The sequence below is a fragment of the Macaca thibetana genome, chromosome 3, assembly GCF_024542745.1.
Source record: "Macaca thibetana thibetana isolate TM-01 chromosome 3, ASM2454274v1, whole genome shotgun sequence".
Lineage (NCBI taxonomy): Eukaryota > Metazoa > Chordata > Mammalia > Primates > Cercopithecidae > Macaca > Macaca thibetana.
In genome coordinates, this window is record NC_065580.1 from 107,348,667 (window position 1) to 107,370,444 (window position 21,778).

The 21,778-nt window shown below is 41.0% G+C and overlaps 1 protein-coding gene across 9 annotated transcripts in view; it reads right to left on the reverse strand.

Moving 5' to 3' along the window:
• ELMO1 (engulfment and cell motility 1) overlaps positions 1-21,778 on the reverse strand; it is a 578,919-nt gene that overhangs the window by 153,703 nt on the left and 403,438 nt on the right. For all 9 annotated transcript variants that reach the window (XM_050783309.1, XM_050783305.1, XM_050783301.1 and 6 more), the window contains one exon: positions 6,055-6,191. In XM_050783309.1, coding sequence (XP_050639266.1) covers positions 6,055-6,191 — 137 coding nt within the window. The remainder of the gene's footprint in view (positions 1-6,054; positions 6,192-21,778) is intronic.

Consider the following 21,778-nt stretch of genomic DNA (forward strand, 5'->3'; position numbering starts at 1 on the left):
GAATCCTAATGAAGATAAACAACGCTGAGTCCTCCCAGCTTCCCCTGGGCATGGATGCACAAAGCTTCCTTTCACAGCTTGCTCCAAGATATTTTACAGTCACCTGCCTCATGCAAATGAGGAGACTCATGTTTATTCATGATGAGAGTTACAGACCACCTTTCATTCCCTAGGCCAGCTCAGCTAACCAACAGAGCGCCGTCTGCACCACTATGAAGTTGAACTGTCCTAGTAAGGGGACTCCTGAATATATAATTGTCCCCTGAAAAGCAGGCACAGAAAGTCAGTAAGCTGCAAACAGTTTGAGAAGCAAACACATTTCCCTTTTTTATTCATGTGTTAGCTGCCTTTAAGGTTTTAAACACAATCCCTTTTCTATCCCACACTATAATCCACTAGATGTGACTAGCTGGTGGTTATTTCCTATGAATAATCTTCATAGGGGATTTCTCAGGATGTTTCCTTCTGTCCTGCTCTCCCATTCTTCCTAATTGAGATTTTCTCCCATTGACTCAGATGAAGCTCACAGCCTGGCCAGGGGCAGCTGCAGCTTTGTTTAGTGGGCCTGGGTTCTCCCTATGCACAGTCTCTGCTATTTTAAGGGGTGGTTTTTCATCTGCAAGCCTGAGATTCTAAGCTCTATTGTGTGCGCTTAGTTTATTATGCTGCTGGATAAAGTTTCAAAATAGTGCTTTTTACTCTAGAGTGACTTCATTTTTCAAATGAGTTTCTTCCATTTTGGTAATCTGAAAGTGTGGCACAATCATCTGATCTTGGCTTATAATGTCAATTTTGATAGCGTCTAAAGTAACACCAATGCTAGGAACAAATATTTTGATGGTTTCTAAAAGGGCTCAATCATCAGCCAAGAGATCTGGGCAACTAGTAATTGTTGGGGAAGACTTAATTGTCATCAGCCATTAAATATGTGAAAATCATGCGACCTTCTGATTTTTAGACTGCTACCGTGTGTTTCACAAGGAAACTAAGGTACCTAATAAAGTTGTCTGGAGGAAGACACTTCCAAAATCCATGAAAATTTCAGCTTAAAGCCTACTTTTGTCAGTTACATGGGTTATTAATTCAGTTCAGAATTTAGTGTGAAATTCATAGCTTCACTTTTTTTTTTTTAACATAGCCAAAAAATGTCTGTTTGTGAAAAGGGCAATTTACTCATTTTTTCATAGAAAGGCTTTACCTTTTTCAGTACACTCCACAACTACATATGCCATTTTTATTTCCTCGAGGCTTTTTTTTTTTTTTTTTTTCTGACAGAGTCTCTCTCTGTCACCCAGGCTGGAGTACAGTGGCACGATCTTGGCTCACTGCAACCTCAAAGCATTTTTACACTAATTACTTCAATTTATTATCACCCCACCAAAAGAGAGGGTGATAGATCCTTTTAAAAACTATTATTATTTTTAGATTATCAGACAGAGCTCTGGAATAGCAGACTTAGGATGAAAATCTGAGTCACACAGGTCAACAAGCATCCTACTCCATCAATGCACGAAATTTATAGTAGCTTGTGATAAGTGTCACACATGTCAATGATGGGGGGTCTATTAACATAAATCACCTTTAATGGTCAAATCTACCTTAATGAAAATACTCATTCATAGCTTTCCCCCTCCAATGATTTAATTAATCTGTGGTGCGGTCGGCCAGTGGGATTAACAGGGTTTTCAAAAGCCCCCAGGTGATTCTAATGTTCAGTTAATGGTGAGAAACAGTGCTACACACAGACATATATTTTAAAGTGTACACTCTCATTAGAATTTTTTTTTTTTTTTTTTTTTTTTACAGTGGAGTAGTTAGCCACACATGCTTTAAATGAGATTCCCATACCTAAAATATCCAAGTTACTTGTGTCCCCTTTCTTACCCTGCTCAAAAATGAGGATTTCAATGAAATGATTATGGGGCTACTTGTGTGCTGAGGTATCCAGCTGCAGTTTAGCTCTTCTCTAATGCCCATAAAAATGAATAATGCATGCTCTAAAATATTGGTAATAAAAGACAAAAACATAGAACACAAACTCAATGGCCTGAATCAATGGATTATTCTGCAGAGTGCTATATTGAGAAACTGAAAGAAAGTACTTTTCAAAGCATAAATATTTTAATCACTCTCCAATTCTACTTCTCTTATATAAATAAAAAACATTCCATCTGCTGCTTCCCAAGCCCGGAAGAGCAGACGACAGCTGCTTTTCCAAACACCCTCTTCCAGCAGTGGCATTAACTACCAAGCACTCGATATCTATAAACTGGTGTCCCAAGCAAGGCGGGCTGCAGCAGCTATTCCTGCCTCTGATAGAATCCAGTGTAGTTTGTTGGGCAAATCAAAATTTTAAATTGAGGGGCACTGCTTCTCCAGTGAGGAGCTAAAGAAGGCAGATAGCTAAGCCCTGCTCACAGAGCCCTGGGTCCCAGTGTTGACAAATAAATCCACCTTCCACGCTCTGTTTACAGTGGCAAGAGCCTGAGATGGTGTCCAAGAAAGTTGAAAAGAAATTATGTTTCACGTTGGGCTTTTAAAAGCTATTTCTGAATTTGAATGTGGACAGTCAGGGAATAAGAAAAAAAACATTAAATCTACCAGTAATTCACAACCCACATTTGTTCCTAAATTCAATCTCCTCTGCTACCAAGTTAATAACAAGAAGAAAAGTGAACTGATTTAACTTTCAGCTCTTCTCTCTTCTCCAATTTATTATCAGGTAAAGCAGAACAGTGGCTGATAGATGGGCAGCAGGAAAAAATCAGAAAGGCAGTCTTCAAAATGAACTAGAGGCTGTCACACAGGGGCTTCCTTTTTAAAAAGGCTAGTGGAGGCAGAACAGGGCCATAAAAGAAAAGGGATATAATTATATCTGTATCTGAGTTGCCACTAGCAGAACTCTGTGACAGGTATTATGTCTACCAGCAAAAAGAAAAACAAACGAAAGGCTCGTCTGTCCATGTTTCATTAATTTAAACTGATCTACACATCTAAAAATCGAATATAGCTGCAAATCAAATACACACTGGAGTAGGCAGAACAACAGCTTCCCATTGGTGCCTGTGTTCCGATCCTCAGAACCTGCAAATACGTTACCTTCTGCAGCACAGGGGATTGGGGCTGCAGATAGAATTAAGGTTATTATCAGCCAACTTTAAGATGCGAAGACGATGCCGGATTATCCAGGTCAACCAATGTAATCACAAGGTCCTTAAAGGTTTGGAAGACCAAGGCAGAAGAGGGATCAGGGTGATGGGATGGCATGTGAGAAGGACTCAAGCTGTCCTTGCTGGCTTTGAAGATGGACAACAAGGACATAAGCCAAGGAATGCAGGTAACCACCAGAAGGTGAAAAAAGCAAGGAAACAAATTTTCTCCTAGAGCCTCTGGAAAGAAACAGCTCTGCTGCCGCCTTGATTTTAGCCCAGTGAAATCCATTGTTGACTTCTGAACTATGAACTGTAAGATAAATTTGCATTGTCTAAGCTACTAAATTTGTGGTAATTTGTTATATCAGCAACAGAAAAGTGATATACACATGATAAAAATGTAAATACCTGATACATTTTTCTGGTTACTTAAGTAAGGCATGCACAGTACTGAGAAAAGGGGGGGAAAAAAAAAGCAAACACAACAAAAGTATTTAACGTAGCAAATTAAAATTCCTTGTCCTGCCCATCCCTGATTTTCCTCTGATATCTGCTCTTGCCTGATGGCTATCTGGATGTGAGGCAGGACCCTCTGGCTCTCAGGCCTGGAGCTGTTTGTCCTCAGCCATAAACTGTCATCCCTACTTGGCAGTAGAGGTGTGACCCCCCAGCATTAATCTATGATCTGTAAACAACACAAAAAGATGGCATTAGAGCTACAGTAAGAAACTGCACCCAAAACCTGGCTCTTAGGTCTTACTGAAGAGATTTCACAGCTATATAGGCTAATTATGATAAAAGTTTCAGAGTGACACTCTGGGGGATTTGCTGTCTCCTGCCAGGGCCCTGAACAGGCAGGATGTCTGCCACCAATCTGACCACATGGCCAGAAGCCACAGGGACCCTAGAGCTATGGTCACCTCCCTCTACCAGCTGTGCCCACCTCCTGCAGCCTGGGGCCTGTGGCTTCCTTTGCTAACAAGGAACTCTTGGTGCTTCATGTTACAAACTGTAACTTCTATAGGATTTAAGTGTCTGAATGCTCATCCCCAGAGTCAGTCCTCTGCAGAACTTTCATAATATTTCCTACACAGCTTATCTGTGCCTAGATCAACACCAATAATATCTGAAACATTATTATTTGCAGATATTATTCTGCAAAAATGCAGAATCTATAATTCAGGAGAAGCAGGATAAATGAGATCTCTCAGAAAGCAGACATCTGATGCCCAAATCCGTAACAGCTGGTGAGGTCTCCTTCTCCTGGAGGAACAGGTGTCCCCAGCTCGCAAAGCTGAGGACTGGATGGCTTTCACACAGCAGCACATGAAAGAGCTAAAATGATCCAGGGCAAAGTGGCCTTAGTCCCTTAGCCAGTTTCAAAGACTACTGATTTAACTCTCTTTTTTTGGTTTGATTGAACAAACGCCTCCCTGCTCCCCTTTACCTCTTTCCCAGGGATGATTTGCACCTGAATTGCAAAGTTTCTCATAATCAAGTGAAGTACACTTAGGAGGCCGCAGTTATAATCATAAGGAAATTAATGGGCTTCTCTTCTCCACTTTCCTTCTTGAAACGTGCCTGTCTTCCGGCATAGCTGCTCAGACACACAACGGCTCTGGATTGCAGTTTCTAGACCAATGCTCTCCACAGAAGGGCATTACTGGGGTCTATTTCAATGAATTCAATTGATGACCAAGATGCAAAGGACAGATCGTTGGGATGACAGAGATGATATGGCAGGTGAGAACACTGTGCTGAGGAAGAAAGTCAGATTAGGACCTGCCTGAAGCTTGGGGTCCTTTTCCTGATTTTCTTTCTTTTCAATTGGTGTTGGTTCAAGATGCCACAAACCAGAAATATAGTGGGAAACAAGGATGAGATGTATATCCAGGGAGAAGGTGACAGGGAAGCAATAACCAACAAGCATATTAAGTGCAGGTGAAATTCAGATATCACGTTATGCAACAAGCACATGCCCATGAAAGCCCCACAGTATGACTGAGGCCTAGACCCTTCGACTCTTAGTCACAGCCCTTAGTGCTGGGTGAGTGGGCATGGGTGACAAACCCGACCACATTCAGAGCCATCAATAGCAGCAAATTAAAAGTACTAAAGGCTGCAATATGCCATTAGTTATTATTGCTAATTAGGCCTTTATCTAAGGACAAAGATTTTGCTTCTGTATGAAAGCATGGATACTGCTTCTGCTCTCTTTAAGTTGGCCAATGCCCTTCCCTCTGCTCGTTATTCACACACAAATGGAAATGTGAAAGTCACACTCTAGTGAGATGTTATGATATAGAAAACCAAAGGACATCTCAGTTCAAAGGATCAAATGCTTACTGTAAACCAAGAAATGTTGCATATAACCTTAATGACTCAGTTCTTTGAAAGAGATCTTTCATTTTAACAAAAATCCTTTTGACACAGCACGGGGCAGATGATCACAACACATCCATAATCCACAAAGAAACCACTGGACTAGGTGGAGCAGTCTTCCTGATCTCATTTGCTGTGTACCAATCTCCTACACAGGTGGAGGGAAGGCCCCTTCCCTGGCAGATCTTGCAATATTGACAAGGCATCCCAAACTAATGCTCTGAAAGGAAACGTTCTCCTTGATAATGTATCTCAAGAACAACTCTCTGCTGGTGGCTACGACTTAGACAAAAGGAACAAAGCTGCTCCAAGCTTACCCCCAGGGGGAGGAGGTCATCCCCAGCACACAGATTCATGTCTACACAGGGATGTTTGTCTTTCTCCACTCTTGAAGCAACTGTCATTGCAATCTTCCTCATTTCCCCACCTTGCCAAATGCCTTCTGCACAGACAAGGGACCATGCAGCAGGCCCCTTTGGTGTCACAGGAATCCCCTGCCTCTAACTGAGATCCACATTACCTTGTTGAAGTCTTCAGAAGTTGCCCTCATTTCCTTCCATGTCTTGTTCAGGAGCTGGATACAGATGCAGAAAAACTCCTCAAAGGATCTGTCGTGGGTGAAGAACATCGGGTGGAAGTCGTTGCAGGTCTCACTAGCTGGAGGAAACATGGAAAACAAGGAAAGAAGTTTTAAAACAGTGAAACGCGAGGACATAACCACAGGTAGGTGCCCCAGAGGGAGACAAGCGGAGGTATCTTTGGTTCAGGCAATAATGGTGAAAAAGCATTTCTGAAAAAGCAACCAAAGGATGGTCCCCATACAACTTGGAAGCTTAAGGGCAGATAGCCAGACCTAGCCTTAGAGACATATTTTGACTGACAATAGTCAGTCCCTAACCCATGCCAGGACATGACCCCCTTGGCTTTGCTCTAAAACTGCTGTGTTGATTATGAGCCCTATATCTGCCTTCTTGACCTTATACAGATTATTCAAACTGCCCTCTCAGGCACAGCTCCTCCATCACCCTCAATTTCCTCTTTCTTATCAGAATAACTGGCAGAAGATGGGTTTTCCTGAATACACGATTAATTGCAACTTTGAAAATAGCATCCATGTTTATTTCTCCAGGGGGCTCTTTTCTCTCTTATGGCAGTAAGCAGGGGACATTTGAGATCATTAACCATCTGATGCCATTAACCATTTGTTTTACATTTCCAGGCACAGATGGCTGGAGGTCAAAGCAACCCGAATGGCTTTGAAGGCGGCAACTGGTCCAGTCCTGGGCAAAACCGTAAAGTCAGCCAAAATTGCCTTCAAGCCCCCACTGGAGAGCTTCCTTGGGTCAGACCTAGTGCTCTGAACACTGAACTTTAGGTCTGGTCCCTACTCTCCTCCTCCTCCTCCTCCTCCTCCTCCTCCTCCTCCTCCTCAGTCCAGCGCCCCAGCCCCTCCCATCATCCCATCAGTCAAGCTTACATTTTTATAGCCCTTCTGTACATTAAACCTCATTTGATCTTTACAGTTCTTCTTATCACTCATGTCTTATGGATGAAAATACTGTGGAGCCCATGGAATTAGGGTTTGTGACCCCCAAAACCAATACCCTAAGGTTTTTAAAAAATAAATATATATGCTGTTACATACAGTGAAAGTCTGTCTATTTTATTTGGAATCTTTTTTTTTTTTAATTTTACTTTAAGTTCTGGAATACAAGTACAGAACGTGCAGGTTTGTTACACAGATATACATGTAACATGGTGGTTTGCATGAGGACTGGATGACTTTCAGGCTTTCACACAGCAGCGCATCAACCCATCATGTAGGTTTTAAGCTCTATATGCACTATCTGTCCTAATGCTCTCTCTCCCTTAGCCCCCCAACCCCCAACTAGCCCCGGTGTGTGTTGTTCCCCTCCCTGTGTCCATGTGTTCTCATTGTTTAACTCCCACTTATGAGTGAGAACATAAGGTGTTTCATTTGCTGTTGGAGTATCTTCTAAGGTCAATTCATCCTCAAGGCTCAGAATGGTGGGGTTTCAGGCCCTGGAAGTCCAGGATAGGATGGAGGGAGGGGTGGGAACAGACTTACAGCAGAGACCTTCTGTTCTCGGGGAGAGCCCTGGTGCCTGCCATGTAGATGAGCAGTGGATCTGCTTAGAATCCTACAGAGCAGGCCCCCAGTGAACAAACCCTGATCAAGTCTCATGGACACACACTCAAGGGTACCCAGCCACCAAGCTATTACACACCAACCTCTTCTCTCTTCAACCTTCATGAATACAGTGAATTTCAGACTTCTCAACAGTTTAAAACAACAGCAACGTAGTGTATATTTGCACAGCTCACCACTTCTAAAGGGCACAACCTGATTTGAAGATATGGTAATGCTGTTTTCTTCCGAATAAAGTAAGGGCATGGGCCAGGAGCAATGCACAGTCCTGCAGGAAGAGTCCAGGGGTTGGGGGACAGAAGATTTGGGTTCAAGTGCAGTCCAGGCCAATCAGGAGCAAGTCACTTCACCTTTCTTAGCCTCAATTTTCTTAATTAAAAAATGGAGGGCTGGGCACAGTGGCTCACACCTGTAATCCCAGCACTTTGGGAGGCCTGGGGGGTGGATTATCTGAGGTCAGGAGTTTGAGAGACCAGCGTGGCCAACATGCTGAAATCCTGTCTCTACTAAAAATACAAAAATTAGCTGGGCATGGTGACACGGGCCTGTAGTCCCAGCTACTCTGGAGGCTGAGACAGGAGAATCGCTTGAATCCAGGAGCTGAAGGTTGCAGTGAACCGAGATCACACCACTGCATTCCAGCCTGGGTGACAAAAGCAAAACTCCACCTCAAAAAAAAAAAAAAAAAAAAAAAAAAAAAAAAAAAAAAACAGAGGAAATGAAATCGCCTCTGCCTTCTCCCTAGGCTTCAAAGCAGATCAAACAAGTCAACTGATGGGAAAGGAAAGTACTTTGGACAGGATAAAAGTTAACATCAATATGGAGGGAAGTGGTGGTGAGGACAATAAATATTGCACCTGCCTACGGTTTCCAGGAACGTGAGTTTTTCTGTGATTTTTTTTTCCCACTAATTCCTAGTCCAACCTGTTCACATTTCAGCAGTTAGAAGCAAGAACATATAAGTCATCCCACCCCAGCCTGAGTCTAGCAGAGAGATGGCAAATGTGAAGTTCTGACCTGCGACACAAAGCTATTTAAGAAACTCAGAAGATCAACACTGGCAGCCTGTGCAGTTTGCTGCCCTGGGCAATGAGTGGTCGGTCTCACTTTCATAAGCACCAAAGCTAATGAAATTTACAAATCTTCAGCTGTACCTTAAAACACTGTTGCCATCTAAGAACTTGTTATTAATCCATATTATCACAGTATCATTTTTGGATCTAGTGTGATTATATGTGTACTTTATGCCCTAGTAAAAGTTTTTATGTGATGAGTGGAGCTAAGATAGCCAGACAAAACTGAGACTTGCAAGCCCTGCTCTTGCTTGGGTAAAGAGGGAGGGAAGTGACATCATTAGTAATTAACTAAACAATTTGTTGGGTACATATGACATGCCAACGGTTCTACAAGCACTATTCTTGCAACAACCCTCGAAGGTAGGCCTTATGGACATCCTCATTTTATATATGAGAAAGGTAAAACTTGGATAAATAACACCTTCCATCATGAGCTTTTTTTAGTCGGCCCCAAATGAGCATCTGAAACCCACAGTCAGCTGCTCCAGCAGCAGACTTCCTACCTTAGTTGACATCAAGAGCTCACTGCATTTCTTTGTGGTTGCTGCTTTGAAAATTAATTCCTCCACCCACTCTCTTAGGTCTCCCATACTCCTCCTTCAACATAAACCCAGATCATGACCTGCAGTCCAATGTGGATCACAGCAAGTATGTAGCCAGCATCTGCTGACTGAGAACACTCGGCCATGAGATAGCAGTACCAAGGCCAGCAGCCACGCACCGGGCACTGGATGACGGACTTCATAGTCACTTATTATGTCAGGCACAAAAGGAAGATATTACTAACTTCCTTTTAAGATTATAAATAGGAGATTTAGAAAGGCTTGGAGACTTGTCCAAGGTCACATAGTTTGCAAGCAGTGGTGCTAGGATTCAAGGTCGAGTTGGCTCCAAAGCCCATCATTGTTCTGCTTCACTCGCTTTCCTCATTCTGTTTCTCAATTAACCCTGCCTCCAATGCACTTCCACAAACACAAATCTGAAACAAGTGTTTTTCTATCCACAGAAAATATTTATGAAGTAAAATCTTACAAGAGGCGCAGCTTCATCTATGAATGCTTATGTATATTTACTGTGTGAGATTCCTCTGCTTTCCTCCTAGTACTCGTGGCTTACGTGGAGTTAGGTTGGAATCACCAGGGTTCCGCTCCCCTTCTGGATCTTACGTCTCCTTTCCTGGGTCTGGGCAAAGCTGCACTCTCAACAACTGTGTTGAGCAGCCAAGAAATCGTCTACATGGTTCCTAGCTTCTGCTGAACCAACTCTTTTTTCTTCCTCAAGGTATTTTATCTTTCTCAGCTTCCGTAACATATCAAGGTTTCCTCAGGTACTCAGTCACTGGGGAAAGGTCACACTGGATGAATGCATTTGATTTATTTCAAGAAACTCACAAGTTGGGTTTCATGTTAATAGAACTTGAGTTTTGTTCATGACAACAATGTGCCCAGCTAAAAAAGTACAATTTGCAGCCTCCCTTGTGATTAAGAGTCATCATATGACCCAATCCCAAATAACAGGTAAGTGAAAACTGTTGGGCACAGTTCCCAGGAAAGACCTTTAAAAGGGGAAAGACTTGGTTGACTTGTGGCCTTTTGTCTCTGCCTCCCCACTTCAACTTCTTCATGTCTGGAACACAGGAGTGATGACCAGAGCTCCTGCAGCCATTTTGTCAGCATAAAAATGAGGGCTATACCCTAGACAGTTAGCAGGAGCTCCTGATGACACTGTGGAATCACCACAGCAAACTGGAATTGGAATTCTTTTGTACATAATTCTTTGTACACAATTTGTTGGTATGTAATTTGTTTAAGCCATGTGAAATTACTAATATTAAAAAGAAATGCAAGCAAGTACATTGACAATAGCATAAGAAAACGTGCTCAAGATCACTGGAGGTCAGAGAAAACACAGGAATGAGGAGGCAGGATACTACAGCGGTGAGAGCGAGACAAACTTGCATTCAAATAATTAAATGTGATGCCCCCTAGTGTGCCATAAAACCTTAGACAAATAAACGCTCCCTGAACCTGTTTCCTCATCTGTGAAATACATAACCACAGAAAGTTTGTAAGCACTAAGTTAGATTACGTACATAAAGTATGCAGTAAAGTGCCTAGCACATGGCACAGGATTAGTAAACGGTGGCTATTAGTTACTATTTTTTTTTTTTTTGAGACAGACTTTTGCTCCTGTTGCCCAGGCTGGAGTGCAATGGTATGATCTCAGCTCAGTGCGACCTCTGCCTCCCAGGTTCAAGCGATTATCATGCCTCAGCCTCCCGAGTAGCTGGGATTACAGGCGTGTCCCACCACACCTGGCTAATTTTGTATTTTTAGTAGAGACGGGGTTTCTCCACATTGGTCAGGTGGGTCTTGAACTCCTGACCTCAGGTGATCTGCCCGCCTTGGCCTCCCAAAGTGCTGGGATTACAGGCGTGAACCACTGTGCCTGGCCTAGTTACTATTTTTAATCAAGCACCTGGCATAGGTTTAGTAAATGGTGGTTATTAGTTACTATTTTTTTTTTTTCTTTTTGAGATGAAGTCTTGCTCTGTAGCCCAGGCTGGGGTGCAAAGGTGCAATTGTGGCTCACTGCAACCTCTTCCTCCAGGGTTCAAGTGATTCTCCTGTCTCCTCCCGAAGAGCTGGGACTATAGATGCCCGGCTAATTTTTGTGTTTTTAGTAGAGACAGGGTGTCGCCATGTTGGCCAGGCTGGTCTCAAACTCCTGACCTCAGGTGATCTGCCTGCCTTGACCTTGCAAAGTGCTGAGATTACAGGCATAAGCCACCATGCACAGCTAGTTACTATTTTTAATCAAGTACATGGCATAGGCTTAGTAAATCATGGCTATTAGTTACTATTTTTAATCATCATCCCCAGCACATTATATAGCTTCTTTTTTTTTTTTTTTTTTTTTGAGACAGAGTCTCGCTTTGTCGCCCAGGCTGGAGTGCAGTGGCCGGATCTCAGCTCACTGCAAGCTCCGCCTCCCTGGGTTCATGCCATTCTCCTGCCTCAGCCTGCCAAGTAGCTAGGACTACAGGCGCCCGCCACCTCACCCAGCTAGTTTTTTGTATTTTTTAGTAGAGACGGGGTTTCACCGGGTTAGCCAGGATGGTCTCGATCTCCTGACCTCGTGATCCACCCATCTCGGCCTCCCAAAGTGCTGGGATTACAGGCTTGAGCCACCGTGCCCGGCCTATAGCTTCTTAAAGACTCCAACAATTCTAGGAGATGAGGAAGGAAAGAGGAATCTGGTGAACGGCCTTTAGGGTCCCGTAGGTAACGGCGGGTAGAGTCAACCAATCATTCTTGATGATTATGTCAAAAACCTACTGAAGTATTCAGACTCCAAAGCTGAAACTTCACATGAAGAGGTAACTATGTGCAGGGTAATCTTTTAAGGACTTTTCCTGTCTGAACTCTCTGAATGTGTAATAATGACAAAGGTACTATTATTATCATCCCTGTTTCACAGATGAGAAAACTGAGAAGCTGTGAAGATGAGTAACTCGCAACGACAGTGCCAGAAATCAAATCCAGCATTCTATCTCCAGCACTGCTGTTTCTGACCTCCACATGAAGGGGTTGGCCTGCCATCATTCTAAGATTCTTGAAGACTCCTCCTTTGCAGGGAGATACAGGCAAACAACAAAGTAAGAACAACTTGGTTCTTGACTGGTAACAAAAGAAACAGTGATGTTTGTGTATGCGGATACAAACTTCATCAGTTCGCTGTGAGGATCAAACGGGAACAGTGACTAAGACAGCAAGCTCAGTTCAAGTGTGGGCCAACGGGGTGGCCATGTTCACCATTTATCAAGTGGAGCCTCTCCCAGGCTACACATTTATACACGTGAGCTTGTCACCTTGCAGAGACAGCCTAAGTCTAAGAATAGAGTTCTTAGGTTTAAATAAACAAATAAAAACAGGAAGGGTGAGGTTTATTATTGTTTTTAAAGGAAAACAACACTTACTGAGAAAAAAAATTAGCAGACAATTATTTTATAAACAAAATTTAGAGAGACACTTTCAATGAGACAAAAATAGTAAGACGTTTAAAAACGAAATTGTTTTAATGACACTATTTTTAACACAATGAGATTTTACTTTATTTAAAAAATCCAACACAATGGTTTTTTAAGTCTGGAATATTAAGATATTTTCAGGACTGAGGGTACAACAGATTCTATTAATTTGCTGATATCTCATTCACTTATAAGCAAGCCAGCTTTGAAAGCAGCTATAACCTGAACATATATGTTTTTAAAAATAAAAATAAGAATGCTGTACACTTATGTACCACTTTGCCTGTCAAAGTAGATGTATTCCTATTTTGCACTGGGTAATGTGTGGTGAGGCAGGTACTGTCACTGGCTCTCAGAGAACAAGGATTACTGCAGTGTAGCAAACAAGCAATGAAAAATGAGTGTAGGGAATGGTTCTAGAGCTGACCATACCCTTGCAAAGGTCACTGCAGCTCCCTGGGCTCCAGATTTCCTACCTGTAAATGAGTTGGGCTAATTGATTTGTAAGGCTCTTGCCAAGTCCAAAATTACAGCAGTCTCCATACACATATACACCAGATAATGTATCTTCAACTCCCCAAAGTCCATCCAAAATTATAGAATTTAGAGAGTCTGCCTGCACTGAACTTTAGTTCCTAAACTATTTCCTTTATTGACAGGATGACGACACATTTAATTTAGAGTGTAAAGACATTAGAGTGGTATTTGATAGGTTTAGCAAATGTTTGATGAGCAAGGATATATTCTTTCTTTCATAAGAAAATTGTCAATTGTTTTTACACTTTCTCAACTTGTTAATCGTACCTAATGCAGACCATTTCATAAGGAAATTACTTGACTAATGATAGAATGACAAGATCACAGGAAAATGCATACCATTTTTGCTCTCACAGAAATTTTCTAAAGACAAATACACATTTTCAGATGCTGAAAAGCTCTGTTTATCCTTTCTATGACCTTGGTGATGCTAAGAGAGACTCTGAACCCATTCACAAATAACAGAGATTTGGGAAGCACTGGGCAAGTATGAATATTTTTTACCATGACTTCATGAGCTATTGCAACAGACTTTGGAAATGGTGCACTTTGAAAAAGACACACGCACTGGTCTAACACAATGGACATTTTGTTGTAAAATTATGAATTACAGGAAAAAGGGAATACATCATACACACACAAAGGCATTTAACATAGAAAAACTGCTAGAGCAGTCATTAAAATCTGCCTGGTGATCCACAGCACAGAAACTTACAGTAGAACTATTTGTGGTTCTATGGTCAGTCTGGATAATATATTTATGAATTCTTTGATGCAGATGTATAATTATACCTTTGTATAAAAATAATCTTACCCTACTTAGAAAACTTTGAGTTTTCTATTTTTAAACCTGGTATTCCTTAACGGTTTGATTTTGGAAGGTGGTACTGCGTGGGGAGATGCTAAAAGTTCAGAACCTTTTGTAGGTGGGAGAGGTGAAAAGAGGAGAGTGGGGTCAAGAACTTGAAGTTCCTTCACTGCCTATGAGTTCAGCCTAGATAGAAGCTACCACCCCTGCTATTTCAGGACAGGGGATCAGAGGCTTTAAACTTTCACAGCTCTTCTCAGCTCCTGAAGTCTGGTTTAATAGAACTCTGGATAGTCTTTTGTATCCTCAGCCATCCTAAAAATAGTATAAAATTTATACTAAAAAATAGTATGAAATTTATCCAATGCTTCATTGTTCACCTTCCCTTGGGCCTTTTTTTGAGGACATGGAGAGAGGAAAAAAAAATACCAACTAGTGTTAAGGCTGAAAATCAGACTCATAGCACCAAAAGACAGCCAATTCAGCAAAAGTAATCAGAGGCCACATCCCAGGCACACGGTGTGTGTTAATAAAAGAGCAGAGCTTCTGCAGCCAGGTTGGCCTGCATGCAAATTTTGACGTCACTACTTAATAGCAATGTGACCTTGATCACCTTAAAATTCCTCCATGCCTCTATATCCCCATTAAAAAAAAAAAAAAAACAATGGCATCTATCTTATCAGGTTGCTGTTAAGATTAAATGTAGAGTGATTCATATATTAACTGAGATAAAATCAGCACTCGATACATGTCAATTTTAGTAGTTTTAATAACAAAGTAACTACTATCGTACCTAGCTAAAATGCCAAATTTGGAAAACTTTTGGGACCAAATATAAAGACTTGTAAAATGACAGCAATGAAGACAGTGTGATATTGGTGTATGGATGGAAAAACAACAATGGGACAGAATAGGGAGTCCAGAGATCCATATATACAGTTACTGGATTTATGACAGAAATGACACTGCAGTGGAAAGGAATTTCAATTTGTTGAACTGGGCCAGTTGTATATGCATCTGGAAGAAATGAATTATGACTCCCTATCTGCAAAGATCAATTCTGCATGAATTATAGATCTCAATGTGAAAGGAAAAACAATAAAGTTGTTTTCATATAACATAGGAATATATTCATGATTTTAAAGTGGGCAAAAGTTTCTTAAACAAAACAGAAATATCATTAATCATAAGAAAACAGTTTGATTCTATTATATTAAACTCAAAAACTTGTCAAAATATACAATAAAAATGGCAAATTTAGAATACAGAAAAAACTTTAACATTATCTAATAAAGAACTGGTATCTATGACACATAACCACTTCTATAAGCTGTAAGTCCCTAAGAAAAAGACAGACAACCCAGTAGAAGAATGGGCAAAATGTAAATAGGCACTTCACAAAATAGGATGTCTATGTGGCCAACGAACACATGAAAAGGGGCTAAGCTTTTTAAGTCACAGAAAAAAATATGTAGCTTTAAACCACAATGAGCTACTTTCATACGTCCACCATAAGGGCTAAAATAAAAGATGGAAAACAGTAAGTGTTGATAAGAATGTGGAACAAATGGAATCCACTGTTGATGGGAGTGTAAAATTGTTCAACCACTTTGTAAAACAGTTTAGCAGTATTTACTAAAGCTAAAATATTCTTACTTTATAATACAGCAAGTCTAGCCAAAGATATAAACCCGACAGAAATGCATACATATGCATTCCAAGAGAAATGTATATGAATGTTCACAGCGGCACTATTTGTTAGAGCCAAAAACTTGAAACAATCTAAATGTCCATCCAGCAGATTGGATAAATAAATTATGATTTATTCATACAGCAGCGTACTTACTACAAAGAAATTATTTTTAAAAATGCTACACACAATATGAATGTATTCAAATAACTTTCACAATAACATGAATGAACTGAAACAAACATAATGTGGAGCAACAAGAGCCCCACACTAAAGAGACCATAGGATATGATCCTATTTATTTAAAGGTCAAAACAGGCGAAATTCATTCATGATAATGGAAACAGGGTATTGTTCTTTCGGAAGGGAGAAGAAACTGAGACTGAGAGGATGGCCCAAGAGGGCCTCTGAGGGTTGTTTAATACCTTTTCTTAATCTAGATAGTAGTTACATGGGCAGTTGGTGGTTTGAAAATTCATTGAGCTGTGTGTGCTCTTTGGATTTGAACACCTCTATGTAAGTTACACTTTTTATGAAAAGTTAACTTAAAAAGGTGGAATATGAGCTCTCTAGCAGCAGATATCCTGTCTATCCAGCAGACAGGATAAAACTGTAACATTTCATAATACGACTTCAGTGGGCTTCTCAGAATGAGTGTTGTGTATATCCTGCCCATCACCTCTAGAAATAGGGATTGACATTTTATATAACTAGGTTTACTGGCTGGGTAAAAAAGTACGTAACTGGTTTATGCAGGCATCCTGGACCAATCACCTAACTGCTATCAGCTTCTGAAGTTGGGCAGGGGGTACCTCTCCATACCTGGACTTTAATTTAATTTCATCTGTTGGATGGCTAAATGAGTATATGCATGCATTTTCTTGTTTTGGAGATGGAGCCTTGCTCTGACACCCAGGCTGGAGTGCAGTGGCACTATCAGGCTCACTGCAACCTCCGCATCCTGGGTTCAAGTGCATGCCGCCAAGCCTGGCTTTTTTTTTTTTTTTTAATAGAGACAGGGTTTCACCATGTTGGCCAGGCTGGTCTTGAACTCCTGACCTCGAGTGATCTGCCTGCCTCAGCCTCTCAAAGTTCTGGGATTACAGGCACGAGCCATTGGCCTATGCATGCATTTTCTTTCATGAATGGGGATCCCAGTCTTACTGAAGGGTACTGCAGATGTCGATGCAAAAACTATAATAAACTTGACTAGCTGTGTATGAACTGTAAAGAAGTGTTGCAGGGTTCTTTCAAATCATCTCCCTCTCTTTTTCCTTCCCTCCCTTCCTTCATCCATTTATGGGTGCTTCCTTTCTCCCTCCCTCCCTCCTTTTCCCTTCCTTCTGTCCATTAATTCATGTGCACATTAGTCCATCAGTCGGTCCATCCATCCATCTAACTAGCAAGGTGGTTACGAGCATGGCCCTGGAGCCAGTCTGTCTGAGTTTGGATCCTGGCTCTGCCACTTATTATCTGTGTGACCTTGAGCTCATGAGCAAGGAGAGATGGGTAAAAGCCAAGGCTGAAGAAACCAGCAGACATCGGTTCGCACAACGCTTTGTAGACCGCATTAGGGAGGTGAACTCATTCCACCTGCAATGGGAAGCGACTAAAGGGGTTTAAACAGGAGTGTGAAAAAGTGACAACTTTCCACCTCTTTTTTTTACTCTTATTTTGGTCTCTGTTTAATGAAATTAAAATTCGGGTGATTTGAGGATTCTTGTTATTATGGAATCCAGTGAACTGATATTTCAGCATATTAAGGATGAGTGATGAACCAGGTAAATACCTTAGCACAAAGTGGTTAGGAGTGTCATTCTGGAGGTAGGACTGCAGCTAGAATTCTCCCTCTGCCACTTAACTGTGTGATCCCAACCAAGTCTGTTCATGTCCCTCAGCCTCTTTTACTATGATGAGAATAACAAAAACTCGTATCTTGTAGAACTGACTGAAGATATAGTAGAAAGATTCCCATAAAATGCTTAGTCCAGCACCTGACATTTGGTAAGCACTTCATAAATATTAGTCATAAAATGTTATGCAGAATAAAAATATGATTTTTTTTTTCAAAAAAGTCCTTGCTTTAAGGTTTAACTTGTGGTGAAATCTTATTTACTTAGCTTCGCGTTAGAAAGGTACCCTAATCTCCTAGAAAGTTATAGAGCAGCATTCCCAAGGTCATCTTCTGAGGTGTTGAACTGAAAGGCGAAATATGCAGAAATTCCAGCAAATTGAGATTTCTGGTAAGTGCATACCAAGTAGCCCTTGGGAATTTGCTTATAATTGAAAAATGGTCTTGCTGATAGGTTCTGTGTTTGTTCTTTTCCTTTGTCCTCCAGTTGAAAACAATCAAGACGTGCACAGAAACAAAACCTGGATCATTTACCCTTCATCTGTTGGCAAAATAATCATTTCTGGAGCTGCTTTTAGGTCTAAGAAATGTTCTTTCTTGGCCCAAAGAGAAAAAAATAACAGTAAAAAACAACGAAAAAAATTTTTGGAGAGGAGTATCAAGTTTGTGGTGTGAATTAGCAATACAAAACTGAGTATGAAACACACTTATCTTGCTAAATACATTTTACTTACCTTCTGGGAGTGGTGTTGATGGAGCATAGGGAGATGTGGGTAACTCTATGCATCAATCTGACTGGGCCAAAGAGTGCCCAGATTAAACATTATTTCTGAGTGTGTTTGTGAGGGTATTTCCAGTAGAGATTAACATCTGAATAAGTGGACTCAATGAAGTAGATAGCTCTCCCCAAGGTGGGTGGGTAACACCCAATCCCTTGAGAGTCTGAATAGAACAAAAAGGTGGAGGAAAAAGGAACTTAGCCCTTTTTCTTGCCTCTCTGCTTGAGCTGGGACATCTCATCTCATTTTCCCCTGTCTGTGGACTGGGAGTTACATGATCAGTTCCCCTGGTTCTCAAGCCGTTGGACTTGGACTGAATTACACCACCAGCTCTTCTGGGTCTGCAGCTTTCAGATGGCAGATTGTAGGACTTCTCAGCCTCCATAATTACATGAGATTATTCCTCATAATAAATCTCATATATATATACTTACATACATATATAATATATATATTCTATATATACATGAGATTTATAAGGAATTCTCTCTTTTGCTGTCTCTCCAAATATACGTATATTTTATATATATATATAAAAATAAAATATGAGCTATCTATTTTTTCTATTGGTTCTGTTTCTCTGGAGAACCCTAATACAAGAAGGGAGAGCAGAAGATGAAGAGGAAAATTCTAGTTGTGTGGTAAACAGTTCAAGGCAGGGCAAAGGAAAATATATTCAAGTGATTTCTGCATACTCTTGTTAAAACTTTATGAGGAAAATTATTCAGAGAAATGGCACATTAAGAGACTGTCATATGGCAAATTTACTGTGGATATAAGTAATTGCCTGTCCAACCATGTGAGATGGGCACCTGAGGATTATGTTGGGATACAGGCAGATTAATGAGCAGTTGGGATGTCCCTCACTGAAGACCCATTAAGAACTGTGTCTGTCTTGCAGAGCCATGGTGTGACTTTAGATTACACCTTAACCTGGGGCTCAGAGCATTAGCCAGGTCTAAGGAGCTGGCAAATGGGCTAAAAATAAGAAATTCTGTATTGGATAAATGTGAATTTAAGGATAAATGCCAAGGATTGCTCATTGCACAGGTTCTTTCTTGTCTTTGGTGCTCAGTAACTGACTCCCCTTCAAAAGTCATTACCTTGTAGTGATCACCTGTAGTGTTAGGGAAAAAATGCAAATGCTTTAGCAAGGCATTCAACACTCATCTAAACTTGAGCCAACTCCACTACTTCTTGCTTTTCTCTGATCTATGAATGCACCCTAAATTCAACCATAATTTGTACCTCTGTGTCAAACAAACCACCCCTGATTGCATTTCCACATGCTTAGCTCATGGTTTTCCCTCTATTTGGAGCCCACTGAGTCAACCTCCAAAGCCCAGACCTCTGCTAATGGTACTTCACTTCTAAAGCTCTGTTCCACTTCTTGATGCTTTCATAGGTCTTTCGTTTCCTCCTTCCATTTGGATTCCCACTCCTGATTAGAAGCCTAGGGAAAGTGGGGAGGCTGACTTAATCATGTCTGCACCCTTCATGGCTCACATGACCTCACATGGTCAGCCTTCCAGAAACACGTGACTGTACTCCCTTCCTTGGTTTCCTGCCTCCTCATGCCTCCAGCTACATGCTTTTCTTCTACGTGGCTTTCATTATGTTCCACTTCATGCACAGATCGTGGAGTATCCCCTAACATACATCACAGCCCTCCTGCAGTGGGGCCAGCAGAGACACACAGCGCTCTGGAAGGCTCCCCACAAGCTTTACCCAGTGCCTTAAAATAGTCCATCCTTCAAAATGACCCATTCTTCCTCCCTCTCTCCTCCAACTTTCTGAAACTGAGTGTAGATGTTCTCTTAAAAGAGAACAATGAATAACATCACAAAGAAGCAAACTCATTGCACAAATTCAGCAGAAAACAAAAGCAAATCTGATTATGTTTTTAAAATACAGAGACATAGCCCTCCTCTGTACAATTGCCAACACGTAGTCCCCAGAAAGGGGATTCTCTTTACCATGCACCACCTGCCCCATTTACAGGAACCTACTTTGAGCAGGAGTACTGGGCTTAGTGCTCATCTCAGCCTCTGCCAGGATGAACATATCGCCTCAAGGACGGCATAACATTGTCAACTATGTATTAATCCTGGACAAAGGCATTAAGGGAGATGCAGGGGATATTAAGGGAATGATCCATTGACAATCATGCTTTGGTCAATGTGAGATTTGAAAGGATAGAGACGCATACTAGTAAACAAAAATAGAGTTAAATCTTGTAATATTTTTGCCTATATACTGTTTGGTTCAGTGTCTTAAACAAGTGAGTGTGGCAAGGACCATAGCTCTTTGCTCCCCAAACTCGTGTGGGAAAGGTCATGAGTGGAACACAGAGAGGCGCTCTTAGCACATGAACGCAACCCCAGACCCCAAGAAGCATATCCTCAAGCACTGTGGTAACTATTTAGGAAAAGGTCAAGTTTCACACAGCCACTTAACTGAGATTTACAAAAAAAGGGAATGCTAAAGGATAAAGCATTAAATATCAAACCAGTAACGGCTGGCTGGAAAACTTGAAAAGGACATAATCTGAATAACACGACACTTGGGGGATCTGCTTCAGCAAATTAGGAGAGCCGCCTAGAAAGGTGAGTTGTTTATCTTAGAATATTGCAATGACCATCCACCGGGAACTGTTTTTTTGTTTTGTTTTGTTTTTTGTTTTAAATAAGTATTTTCTCATTTAATCTTCATAACAATATCACAAAGTTAGTGCAGTTATTATCATCCCCATTGTACAGATGAGAAAACAGAGGCAGAGGAGTGAAGGAGCTTGCCCAGACTCACAGAACTAACAAGAGGAAGAGCCAGGGTTTAACAACAGTTTTAGTACAGAATTCCTGGTACTTTGCTGCTCACTGGAGAAGAATTTCCTTTCATGGAAAAAGCAGAAAGTTAATACTTTCTAGAAAGCTTACTTGCCGTGATTTTCAAAAATAGTTGATTCCACTTCTTTTTTTCTCTGATCTTCCATTTTTATGGAGACTTGATCTTGTCAACTATCTAATTTTTGGACATGCAATCCTTACAGTTGATAAAACAGCACAGAATTTTCCAATTTATCCATGGCAAACGTGTATTCCCATAGAAATGTTATTGTTTTAATATTACTGGGAGGAAAAGTAGACAATTCACAGACTTTTCATTTCAAGGACTACTTATTTGTTTATTGGTTTTATAAATCTTGCTCTTTTAAAAAAAATTCTTTTTTTGAGAGAAAGTCTCGTGGTCTTGCTAGGATGGAGAGCAGTGGCATGATCACAGCTCACTGCATCCTTGAACTC